We start from the raw sequence: 12,113 nt of genomic DNA, 5'->3' as shown, positions 1-12,113 counted from the left end.
AACTGCTCACTCAGTCTTCATCCTGAGCATGTGAGATGCCATCTACTGTTTAAAGGACACTGAGTGGTGTATTTGACCCTTCCATGGAGTCGGGCTGCTCACGTGGGCTCTGATGATGAAGGACCCACACACACCACATCACTGTCTACTTAGGTATTTGTCTCGGAAAAATTTTATATATTCCAGTCTAGTCCCTGTCTCAGCAAGAATCTAGCTGTACATTTTTTTCTAGTCCCAGAGTTGGGATTTCTTGTGGCTCTGAGTACTGGAGACCCAGGGCTGGAGGTTGGAAACAGGCTTCCTGGGTAAACAATGGATGCCTGTTTAGCATAGAGAGCTGAGAAAGAGCTGTAGCTAGAAGTGATAGTGGCAGGTGGTCTAGCTGTCATCGTCACAGGAGGAAAGGTGACCTAGTCCATTATCAATGTGTGTAGAGAATTACAGGGAATATTATTAGAGCCAGCAAGCAAATCCAACAACCCCACAAAGGAAACACTCCTACAGATGAATTTGAAATGAACTCGCCACAAAACTGCACAGTGGCCATGCACAGGAAGGCTGGCAGGTGAGAGTGTTGTGCATGAAAACCAGCAGCCACAGCCATCTGTGCAGTCATAGACTCGGTTATTGCCTTCTCTCCTGCTCTCCACAGTGTTTGATGTCCTCTCTGGAAATATTTAAAGACATGTGAACAATGGGTAGGTCATACAACAGACATTATAGCATGAAGGTTAAAAAAAAAAAAAAAAAAGACAAGGGAAGTCGACAGGTGCAGACCCAACAGGGTAACAGATTAAAGCACGTTACCATTTCATATTGGTGGCATAGGAATCAGCTGCACATTCCAATGTAATTATTGTGGACGGCAGGGGAATGCTTGTGTGAGTGTCCCTATGCAGGTCTGAGGGACCCAATAAACCCCACATATTAAAATATGGAGGTGGATGTCAGTATGGCACATGCTGAAAAAGTAGAGGGACCTGAGTTCAGATGCCCAGCATCCCCATAAACAATGGTATAGTCTGGCATAGGATACCCTATTTTCTGGGGTTCTGTTTGCTTTCAACTTGATACAAGGTAGGGGAAGCTGGGAAGAAGGAACATGACTTGAGAAAATGTCTCCCTCACATTGGCCTGTAAGCAACTCTGTGAAGCCTTCTCTTCATTAATCCTCTATGTGGGAAGGTCCAGGCTACTGAGGGCAGTGCCACCCATGGACTGGTGGTTTGGAGTGGACTGAGAAAGTTTGAGCAAGCCAGTAAGCAGAATAGTCCCACGGCCTTTGCTTCAGTTCCTGCCTTTGGTTTCTGCCCGAGTTTCTGGCTTGCCTTCCCTTCATGATGGACAGTAACCTCTCAGATAAGACCAATGCTGGCTTTTCCAGATTGTTTTTGGTCAGTGTTCTCAGCAATAGAAAAGGAAACTAAAACGCCCTCGGATCAGTCAGGTCCCCCTTGCTCAGTGCTCAGCCAGTTTTATACTTTGGTGAGCAGAGGACTCAGAGATCGAGCATAGCTCAGAGTAAACTAAGAGTAGAGTGGCTGGGGAAGAATCCTAATGTCAAATTCCTGCTTCCACTCACATAGATATGTAAAGGAACACAAGAACACATGCACACATACATAACCATACCAGACATAAACCACATGTACACACATACATATACATAAATCACATGTACACACATTTACACACACAAAAACAGGAACACACACACAAACACACACACAGACTTAGGGGTTTACTGTTGTGAACAGATACCATGACTAAGGCAACTCATAAAGAACATTTATCTCAAGCTGTCTCATAATTTCAGAGGTTCCTCCATTATAATCAGGGCAGGAGCATGGCAGCATCCAAGCAGGCATTGTGCAGGAGGAGCTGAGAATTCTACCTCTTCATCTGAAGAGTGTTAGCAGAATACTCACTTCCAGGGGGCTAGGATGTGGGTCTTAAAACCCACAACCACAGTAGCACACCTACTCCAACAAGGCCACACCTTCTAATAGTGCCACTCCCTGGGCCTAACATATACAGGCCACCACACACAAACACACACACAGTAGATCACGGCCAATTTTGAATCACATCTCAAACAGGACTTACCAGCTGTGGTCAACTGTCAGGAAGGAAGGAGGATCAATGGATCTGAAAGCAGAGCATACATGAGCACACAGACAATAATCCTGGAATGCAGTGTTCACAGACTCTCACTATGGAGTTCTGGTTGGTTTGGAGCTCACCCTGCATCGTGTGCTGCCATTGATCTATAGATCCTCCCTTTGTGCTGCCCTTGATCTACAGGTCCTTCCATTTAAATTCCTTAAATCAGTGTAGTTCAACCTGTGGGTCAAATGTGTTTTTGCATATACAAATAGTATAATTAATAAAAATAGCAATATTATAAGATATCAATGAAAACAGTCTATGTCTAGGGTCACCACAGCGGCAAGAACTGTACTGAAGGGTAACAACACTAGGAATGTTGAGAACCACTGCCCTCAATGGTGGGATTATAGGTGTGTACCTTGATACTGAGAAAAACAAACTTGTTTCTCCTTCTGGCAGGTGCTCTCCAGCACAGGTGGTGCTTGGATCATTGGATGACTTGCCCCTGCAGATACATTTGTGGACACCTGGGTTAAAAGACTAGACAGAGAACATGGGCCCTACACAGAAAGGGAGATAATAAGGAAGGGGTTAATGAGAGAGTTGGGCCCAGCACCAGGCTCTGGGAAGACTTTGCAGTGAGGATGGCAACATTAAGTGGGTTGCTGACACATGTACAAGATCGTTCCCATCTGCCTCCTGAGATCTCTTAGTAATACAGATACTGCTCAACTTAGAACTGGAACAAGATTCGTTCTCCCCACTGTGCCCAAGGTTATGGAAGTAGTTCAACCACTGGTGGGAAGGTGACCCTGACCTGGCTAGCTGCCTGCCAGGTAAAGAACAGCATGATTGCTGTACTTGTGAGTCTGTATCTAGGCTGTGATGGGCTGTTTAGTGACGTGTCTGCCCTCAAGGTCTCCCTGCCCACTGACTCTTTTCCTATACTCCTAGAACTAATTTCCACAAACTCATTTGGTTCATCCCATGGGGCTATGCTGTGTGTGATGGTTTGCATCGGAAATGTTGCCCTTGAGCTCTTGTTTTTGAACACCGGGTACCCAGTCTGCAAGATGGATACCATAGAGGAGCTCATTGGAATGGCAGAATTCTTTTACAGGATATATTTTTACAAGGAGAGACAGATAGATAGATAGATAGATAGAGAGAGAGAGAGAGAGAGAATGAGAGAGAGAGAGAGAGGAGAGAGAGAGAGAACTGTGTTGTGTAAGGGCTATCTGTTGAGGAGCAGAGACGCACAGCAGCAAGAGTGGAACCCAACGTCACAGACATCTTTGGGTAATAACATCCCATCTGTGTCAGTCCATAGCTGTGTTAACAAGGAAAGCCTTCTCAAGATCGCTGGAAAGTGTAATGTGTAGTGTGGAGACAGTGTACAGTGGGATTCTGTTCTTTCCTTGCAAGGTTTTAGTAAAACAGTCCTAGGATTTTTTTTTTTTTTTATTGCTGTGAAGAGACACTATGATCAGGGCAACTTATTTAGCTGGGGGCTTGTTACAGCTTCGCGGGGTGAGTCTTCGGCCACAATGTTGGGCAGCACGTAGGCAGGCAAGGTGTAGGATCAGTGCCCAAAATCTACATCTGAGCCATAAGGAGACGTCAGGGAGGGAGAGAGGTTGATGTGCCTAGCATAGGCCTCTGAGATCTCAAAGTTTACTCCCATTGTCACCCTTGCTCCAACAAAGAGACACCTTTTTTTTTTTTTTGTCCTGCTTTTTGAGACAGGGTCTCTCTTTATAGCCCTGGCTGTCCAGGACCTAACTTTGTAGACCAGGCTGGCCTAAAACTCAGAAATCTACTTGCCTGTGCCTCCAGAGCGCTGGGATTAAAGGCGTGTGCCACCAAGCCCGGCAAGAGACACCTCTTAATCCTTCCCAAAACCATTTCACCAACTAGGACCCAAGTCATTCAAGTATAGGAGCCTATGGGGGCCATCATCACTCAAACCACCACACTCACTGAACTCTAAAACAATATTGTGAAACATAAGATTGGCTGGAGAGATGGCTTAATGGTTAAAAACCCTGGCAGGTCTTGTGGAGGACCTTGCTTACATAACTAGCATCCATACTATGGCTCATAACCACCTGTTAACTCTAATTGCACAGGGGATCTGACGCCCTCTCCTGGCCCCTTAACATACTGCTTGCACTTACTGTACAGACATGTATGTAGACAAAGACCCCTGTCTTTCTCAGGCCTCTCTAAGGAACAGAACTGCTAGGATGAATACACACACACACACACACCCATACCCACCCAACCCCCCATCCCCCACTGTCAAAAGCATAAACATTCATTAAAGAGCTCTATTATGGTGGTTCACAGGCAGTGGTCTAGCTAGCCCAACAGTGGCTGTCTTTCTATGGACAGACCAAGGATTTGGTGGCTGCATAGTCCACAAGACTGTTTGTTTCAGTCATCGCTATCTAGTGCTGAAGTCTGAGGCAATTCCTAGAGAGTTGCTGGTCCTCAGTCTCCACTGGAATCCCAAAGCAGCGGCTAAGACCAGAGAGAGCAGGGGTAAGCAGGCAAAACCCAAAAGCTTCCTTCTTCCATGTCCTTTAGTGTGGGCTGCCACCAGAACAGGTGTGTTGGAGTTGTAAGGTGAGTCTCCCACCCCAAATGATCCAATCAATAATATCCCTCACCAGTGAATAACTTCATTGGTGTTAATTGATTAGAGATACAGTCAAACTGACAACCCAGATTAGCCACCACATGCCCATAATACAAAAATATGAAATACTTATAAAAATGAAAAAAACAAAACAGTTTATATGCTAAAAATGGTATCTCCCTCTAGGTGGAGACATGCCCTGTTTCTTCCCTTAAATTGTTTAGCCAGTTTGGTAGGTCAGGGATCTAGCTAGCACCTATAGGATCCTGGTTTACCCAAAGATAATGTACTTGTTTTGTTTGTTTAGTTTTGGTTTTTCGATACAGGGTTTCTCTGTATAGCTCTGGCTGTCCTGACTTTACTTTGTAGACCAGGCTGGACTCGAACTCAGAAACCTAGCTCCCTCTATCTCTCACATGCTGGGATTAAAGGCTTGAGCCAGCAATTGCTGGCTGTAATGTACTTTAAAGGAGCCCTTACCTCCTTCTCTACCCACACCCAGCACAGTCCCCACAAGTCAAGCCACCATGAGGTTCTGCAGTGTCTGCCTGCTTTTCTCAATGCTGATTTTGAAACGAAGAGTCATGTTTTTTCTCTCATCATTTTCATTATGATGTGGCCAGGTCCTCAGTATCCTTTTAAATCTGTGGGCTTCCTCTTTTTCTGATGTTTCCTCTGCACCAAACAACCCCCTCCCTGCATCCCTCGTCAGCTTGATGAGTACAGGGCATCTTGGCAAGTTGTCCCTCTCCTGTTCCCCACAGGACAGTTGGAGGGTCCAAGAAGGAGCACAGAGTCCCCTGTGTAGGACAGTCCCTCATTAAGTCAGCTGCAATTCCCGCACATCAGTGACGAGAGTGGAACCCCTCCTGCAGGGATGGCAACACAGGCAGGATTTGAACATGGCTCTTCCCACATGGGAATCTTTTCATTATGTGCCTCTTGGAATCTACCAGCTGCTATTGATGGAGCAGGAATTCTCCAGCCTGGAGACATAGGACTTAGATGCTGTGATAGGACGTGTTCATATTTGTCCTCATTATAGTTTTACATGAAGTCAATTACAATGAATTAAGTTTCATTGTTGACAGTAGTACCAACATGAGTTCCTATTCCTGATCTACTGTAGAGATGATTTCATCTGTAGTGGAGTGTGTTTTTCTCTGAGACTCCATCCTTTTCATGAGAATTTGCAAGCTTTGTCATAAATTGCTTTTTTGCTCTTGAGAAAGGGTCTCACTGTGTACACCTGACTGGCCTGGGACTCTCTATGTAGATCTAGCTGGCCTCAAACTCATAGCAATCCCCATGCCTATGCCTCCTGAGTGCTGGGGTTAAATGCATTCACCACCATGCCCAGACATTTCTTTCTTTGTTTTTAATGTCTAGGAGCTATTAAACAAAATTCTCCATTTTAATTCATAATTTTACTTTTTACTTGTTTTGTCAGAGTTCTGACTTTAAATCATTTTTCAAAAAAATATTGATATTGGCTTTTATGACTTTTTTTTTCCCTCATGTCCCTAATGTATTTTTGTCTTTCCTTGTCTTCATTTTTTTGTTCTTGTAAATGTTCCTGAGAGAGACTCCTATTTCCATGGTTTTTAGTCTTCTTCTTTCCTGACACAGCCTTTAATATTTCCTACCAGCATGACGTTCTCTGCACCCCAGTTGGATCCATCACAGTTTTAATGTGACCTACTATAAGGTTTTGCCTTTGTGTTTGTATAAGCACCACATTCATGCAGTGCCCACAGAGGCCAGAAGAGGGCGACTGATCCTATGGAACCAGAGTTACAGCTGGGTGTGAGCTGCTGTGTGTGTGCTGGGAACGGAACCGGGGTCCTGTGCAAGAGCAGCAGTTCTTTGAAGTCGTCTCTACACATGAACTAACAACAACAACAACAACAACAACAACAACAATCCACTAATAAATAACCAACAAACAATTATTAATTGATAATTAATCAATTTTAACAACAACTAAGGATCAACTATTGCCTAACAATTTAGTATTAGTTGGCACTGATAAATAATTGTTAGTTCACAATTAATCATCCACTAACTTAATTAACAACCAATTATTAATTTACAGCCAATAAACTATTTATCAACAACAAAAATAATTGTTCATTGTCAATTAATTGTTGCTAATTAAAATTATTAATTGATTAATTGGTAATAAATTCATCAATTAATCATTAAAATTGATCATTAATTAGTATTCTTTGCCGCGATTAACAAAAAACCAAAATGGTCCTGAGTGATGATGGCTCAGCTGTCAAGGGCACTGGCTGCTCTGGCATAGGACCTGGGTTCATTTTCCTGCACCCACAAGGTGGCTCACAACCATGCAGAACCAGAGTACAGGAGATCCAGTGCACTCTTCTGGCATCCATGCACACAGCACACATGCAGTCGTAGAAACACATGCACTCATCCACGTAAAATGATAAGACTTTTTCAAAGAAACAAAACATTTTTAACTATGTAAAAGTTCTTGTGCATGGTACTGAGGGACAGGAGGCCATTGTCATACAAATACATATTTGCACTCAGCAGGCTTCCCATGCATCCTTCTACCCCCATTGACCTCCATTGATCCTGTGTCCTTCCCAAGAGAGATTCATGCTGTGTATACTAATATGAATTTTTTTGATATTTCTTAATATCTAGAAACCACCAACACCTCTCTTTTTTCCTTCCACCTTCATCTGTTTTTGCATGGACAGATTGTGTTTCCCATTTTTCTTCAACAATAAAAATTGACCTATGATTTTACTTAATAGTACTCCTTAAAGAAGTAGGATATGGAAACTCTTCCAAAGTCTTAATGTTTGTGCATGGTTTTTCTTCAGGGTAGGGAATGCTATAGTGAGCAGCATGGGACACCCTGCAAACCAGAACCCAGTGAGCCATCGTCTGGGGAACACAGAAGAAGCACACTGAGGCCTGTGGAAGCCCAAATGGGAAAACACTAGAACACATGGAAAAGCAGAGGAGCCCCGCCCACTCCCCTAAGAGAGAGGCACAACTAAAGATGATCACATACACTTTGCTAAAGTTTGTTATCCCCACACTCACCTCCATAATAACACTAATGCTCACCTAGGAGGGGCCTTTCTACACTGACATGCTCCTGGCCATGTGTAAAAGAACGCTCTGTGTGCCCCTGGGCCTGGGCCTGTGAGTATGTGTGTTTCGGTGTTTATGTATGCATATGCTTTTGTGTACATGTGTGTGAATGGCACAAGTGCCTATGTTTGCCTTCTCGTCAGGTAACTCTATTAGGAGGTTTGCCAGGTATAGGGCACGTGTGATCATATACAGAGGATGACTTACTAGGAAACCCATGCTGGAATGATCTGCTGGGAGCAGGTCAGGACAGTGAGAAGACCCTAAGGAAATCGCTTCTTCCTGGGATGCTTGTGGTACAGAGGGGATGGTGTGGAAACTTCTGCCTGCTTTCTTACAACTGAGGGTCTTCCTGAAGCCAGGCTTCCCAGGACAGTGTAGAGGTATGAGCTTATGGATGCCACTCTGTCCCATTGTACACATGGAAGACAGAAGGACAGCAATGGGCAGTACTGGTAAACCATTAGAGAGAGCATATGAGGAGGGTCTCCAGCTGGATGACCTCAGGAAGTGACCTTACTTAACAATCCAGATAGAACTCAGAATGCTGGTTACCAGGTAACCAGAGGCCAGCAGTAGCCTTACCTGACTTACTTGTCTGGAGGACCTAGAGGGAACAAGATGTTCTCCTGTTTCCAGGGTTCCAGAGGCTCCGGCCACAAAAAAGCCAAGAGCGGTTTCCTTGTTCGCTTTTGGAGACGTTTGATTCGCCCTCTGACACACTTCAGGCATGCTTCCCACAGTGAGCCCAAGGTAACACAGGCCATCCTTAGCAAGAAAGTTTTTGTTAGTCCCCGTGCTCCCCGAGGTCCCAGCCTGGGTGTGTGTTCCTGTGAGATGCTGAGGAACATCCTTGATGCTTACTGATCACTCTATGGTAATGTGTTGCTGATGTCTCTCAGAGTTTCCTAACTTAGACCCTCCTGCCTTCCTAGGTCTGTTCTCAAAATGAACAGGAGCCAGACTCTCTGCCCAAGCGCCCCCAGTTCAACTATCACAGCCGAGAATACATTCACCAAATGATCTACTACATTCCAGCTGCTATTCAGAAGCGTGATCACACCTGTATCAAGATTTTTCTCAGCCTGTACCGAATCTATGCTAGCCCTTGGGAGGTGCTGGACCTGCTGATGAGAACGTGAGTGGCTGCATCCAACATAGGAGTTAGGAGAGTTCTGCTCTTCTCCAGGACTCTGTGCTCCCATAGAACAAGGGCGATTGGACCCTGGCAGTGTTGGTCTTGGATCTCAACCTGCAAATTGACATGGCCTCATCCAGGTTTGGGAGACTCTAGTTTGTGCCTTTCACTGTCCCCAGGGAGCATCAAACACCACCCTTTCTTGTGCCTTGGAAAGAGCTCTTTACCCATTTGTATAAAAGGTTCTAGGCCCCATCTGACCTATATGGGATTAATAAAACTGGACAAGGGTGCTAGGTTGGGGGGCCCACAAAGCTGGGAACCAACCAAAAGCCCTGGCAGGGAACATCTAGCCTTCTATCCTTTGTGTAAATATCTTTGAAGACCCGTGACTTCAGCACGGAAGTCAGAACTGTGCAGAGAGACCACAGCATCTGTGTTTCCTCTCTGCAGTCATCAGACTCTAGTAGCTCATTGTAGCTCTATTATTAAGTTGGGGACACAAGTCTTTAGGGTGACACCCTCATGGAATACCACAGGTATGCATCCTTCCGGCCTGACTGTATAAAGGACCAGCAAACTAGGAGGTGAGTGGGCTTCAGGTGAAAGAGAGGTAAGAGCCCATGGGTGCAATGCTGTGGGTGGGGTCAGACGGAGGTAAGAACCCATCTGTAGAGTTGGAAGAAGATGGAGGTAAGGGTCAACTTGTGTGGTAAGATGAGGTAGGGGAAAGAGGGATGTAAGGGCCCATTTGTGGAGTCGGGCTGGGGGGAGGTAAAGACCTATCTTTACCGTGGTGTAGGGGGAAGTGAGAGGTAATGGCCTATCTGTACAGTGAGTGGGGTAGGGCGATTGCTGTGGACTAAGCACTTGTCAGGTGCCCTCCTTTGGGGATTCCCATTAGAGGAATGGTAGCTGAGATTTCACCTGTAGGTGGAGAAAATTGTAGGTCTCCAATGGGCTCCTTTGGTCTGAGGAGAAGAGGGAAGGATGGAAGCTGAAGGGCCCTGGGAGAATCTATCCCCACTACAGCCCAATTACCCCATCTGTCCTGCAAGGGACAGAAAGTGTCTGGAATCCTCTGCACACAGCCCCATAGTCCTGACCACTATGCTCATCGGCAGATTGGCTGGCAGGAATTACCTCGTCTGATGGTGCGCAAGGCTCCTCTTGAGAAGCAAGGCCAGTCTTCTGACTCAACTTCCCTCCAACCTTCTCTTCCCCCAGAGCCATATTCAGGTTTCTGTTCGGCTGGTTTAAGAAATACCCGCAGGATTTTTATGAGTCCCCAGACCTGGCTGTTGTGAGGCAGTTCATTGACTATGTGAAGCGCAATGTGCCTTCCGCAGATGCAGATACCCAAGCCAGGGAACTGCTCTCTGTGCTTGAGGATCAGGAGGCAATAGAGCTACAGATTGAGGAAGGTGAGGAGGTCTCGGGTGGGGTTCCTGGCAAGGTAGGAGGGGGTTTCTGTGATGGGTTCCAGCAGGGCATTCTCCAGAGCTTTGGCCTGAACCCAGGGCTGGACTGCAGTCAGGTAAGATGTCCCACGAGAGGAGAGAACTGGAGATCCTCTGGCATGAAAAGGCCTTGTGTGGCCATCAAGGGCATCTTGGGGAAGATCACCCAATCCTAGGCTGTCTCCACTAAAAGCATGTCTTCTTCTACTTTTAGATGTTGCCACAGCTCCAGAGCCCCCAGAGCAGGATGCCTCTGGGAGCCAGGAGACTCTGACTCAGAGGCCAGTTTCTGTGACAGAGCCACAGGGAGACAAGCAACCCCGAGAGGACACTGAGCTTGTGAAAAGAGCAGTTCTGGATCCCTTTGAACCAAAAGCCACAATAGAGCTGCATCCGACTTTAGATCAAGCTGTGCCCATATCAGATGGTACACTCTCAGCTGTAGATGTTACTGCCGATGAGGCAACAGGTGTGGCTGCAGATGAGGCTGCAGATGTTGCTGCAGATGTTTCACCTGCCAGGCAGTTATTTGTGTCTTACACTGTGCAGTTAGGGACACCAGATTTCGTTTTCCCTCTGCCTGAGGTTGACATATAGATAGGAGAATGGTCTGCAGAGTTCTACGCAGCTGAGGTTCCCCACCTAAGCTTATCTCATATTTTTAGAGAAAATATCTTATAGCTTTGTTGGATTCTTTTTTTTTATCATACTGTTATTTTCATTGTTGTGTTTTTATTTATGTTTGGATATTAATAAAAATAAATATTTGTTCCTCTTAAAAGATATCATTCTTTTCTCCAGTGGTTCAATCTACTTATGTTTTACTCGTGGACTGCATCAAAGATTTGAGTCAAACAGGTTGATCGCAGAAATGGGACCCTCACAGGAATCAGGGAAAGCAAGCAGCCGGTGTGACAGAAAGTGGGCAAATACCTGCAGTGGTGAACAATATAAACTATGTGACTAAACTGTGTGACGGTGGCGTGGCATTACTGGGCTCAGCAGTGCCCCTAACAATTAGGGACACAGAGCCCCATATCAGGGCTCCTGGACAGAGGTCTCTACTCTCTGGGCTTCTTTTCTGTCAAACTGACAGGGGAAGCATGCAGACAAGGATAAAGTGAGCCTAACTGTAATGGGGCACACCATTCTTGCCATCCCTGGGTCCAAAGCTGTGCGTACACACTGCACCTTGTTTAAATAGGTGGTTATCACAAAGAATTGCCAGGTTCCCCCCACAATTCTAGGGGTGATCTGTTGGGAGCCATTAAGACAACACAATTGTCCTGATCTCTGAATTGGGCCTCTCCCCTGGAGAAGAATAGGGGATCAAAAGCAGGCCACCAACACACTGATTCTGAGAACAACCACAGAATATTCCAGCCCTAAGTCATCGCTGATGTCCTGACCACACCCTGATACCACCAAGTTCCTGCTTCCCCGTGTAACTGCCTAAAGAATGTGCAATTCTATTGTCCCACTCCTCCCGCTGATAAGTATCTGTACTGCCCCTTGTGCTTGTGCATTTAAACCTTGGGCCTGGCTAATATATTGGGGCCTTGATGCAACTCAGAATGCTTCTGTGTCGTTTTTCGTGCAAGGCCCTCGTCTCTCTATACCCCCCAGTTTG

At 45.7% G+C, this 12,113-nt stretch overlaps 1 protein-coding gene across 1 annotated transcript; it reads left to right on the top strand.

Annotated features, from left to right (window-relative positions):
* Positions 1-8,492: 8,492 nt before the first annotated feature.
* On the top strand, positions 8,493-11,081 carry LOC147005406 (uncharacterized). Its single transcript, XM_085836346.1, has 5 exons — positions 8,493-8,638; positions 8,821-9,023; positions 9,563-9,610; positions 10,251-10,447; positions 10,698-11,081. The coding sequence occupies exons 1-5, from the start codon at positions 8,507-8,509 to the stop codon at positions 11,078-11,080; spliced, it is 963 nt and encodes a 320-aa protein (XP_085692472.1). The 5' UTR covers positions 8,493-8,506; the 3' UTR covers position 11,081.
* The last annotated feature ends 1,032 nt before the right edge of the window (positions 11,082-12,113 follow it).

The sequence above is a fragment of the Mus caroli genome, unplaced genomic scaffold, assembly GCF_978045245.1.
Source record: "Mus caroli unplaced genomic scaffold, Mus_caroli_1 scaffold_4, whole genome shotgun sequence".
In the NCBI taxonomy this organism is placed as follows: domain Eukaryota; kingdom Metazoa; phylum Chordata; class Mammalia; order Rodentia; family Muridae; genus Mus; species Mus caroli.
This window is presented reverse-complemented; position numbering and strand designations above follow the sequence as displayed.

Excerpts from the sequence above, each read along its gene's own strand:
- LOC147005406 (XM_085836346.1), top strand. The coding sequence starts at position 8,507 with ATGTTCTCCTGTTTCCAGGGTTCCAGAGGCTCCGGCCACAAAAAAGCC. Across the intron at positions 8,639-8,820 it reads CTTCCCACAGTGAGCCCAAG|GTCTGTTCTCAAAATGAACA; the intron begins GTAACACAGGCC and ends CTGCCTTCCTAG. Across the intron at positions 9,024-9,562 it reads CTGGACCTGCTGATGAGAAC|GTATGCATCCTTCCGGCCTG; the intron begins GTGAGTGGCTGC and ends GGAATACCACAG.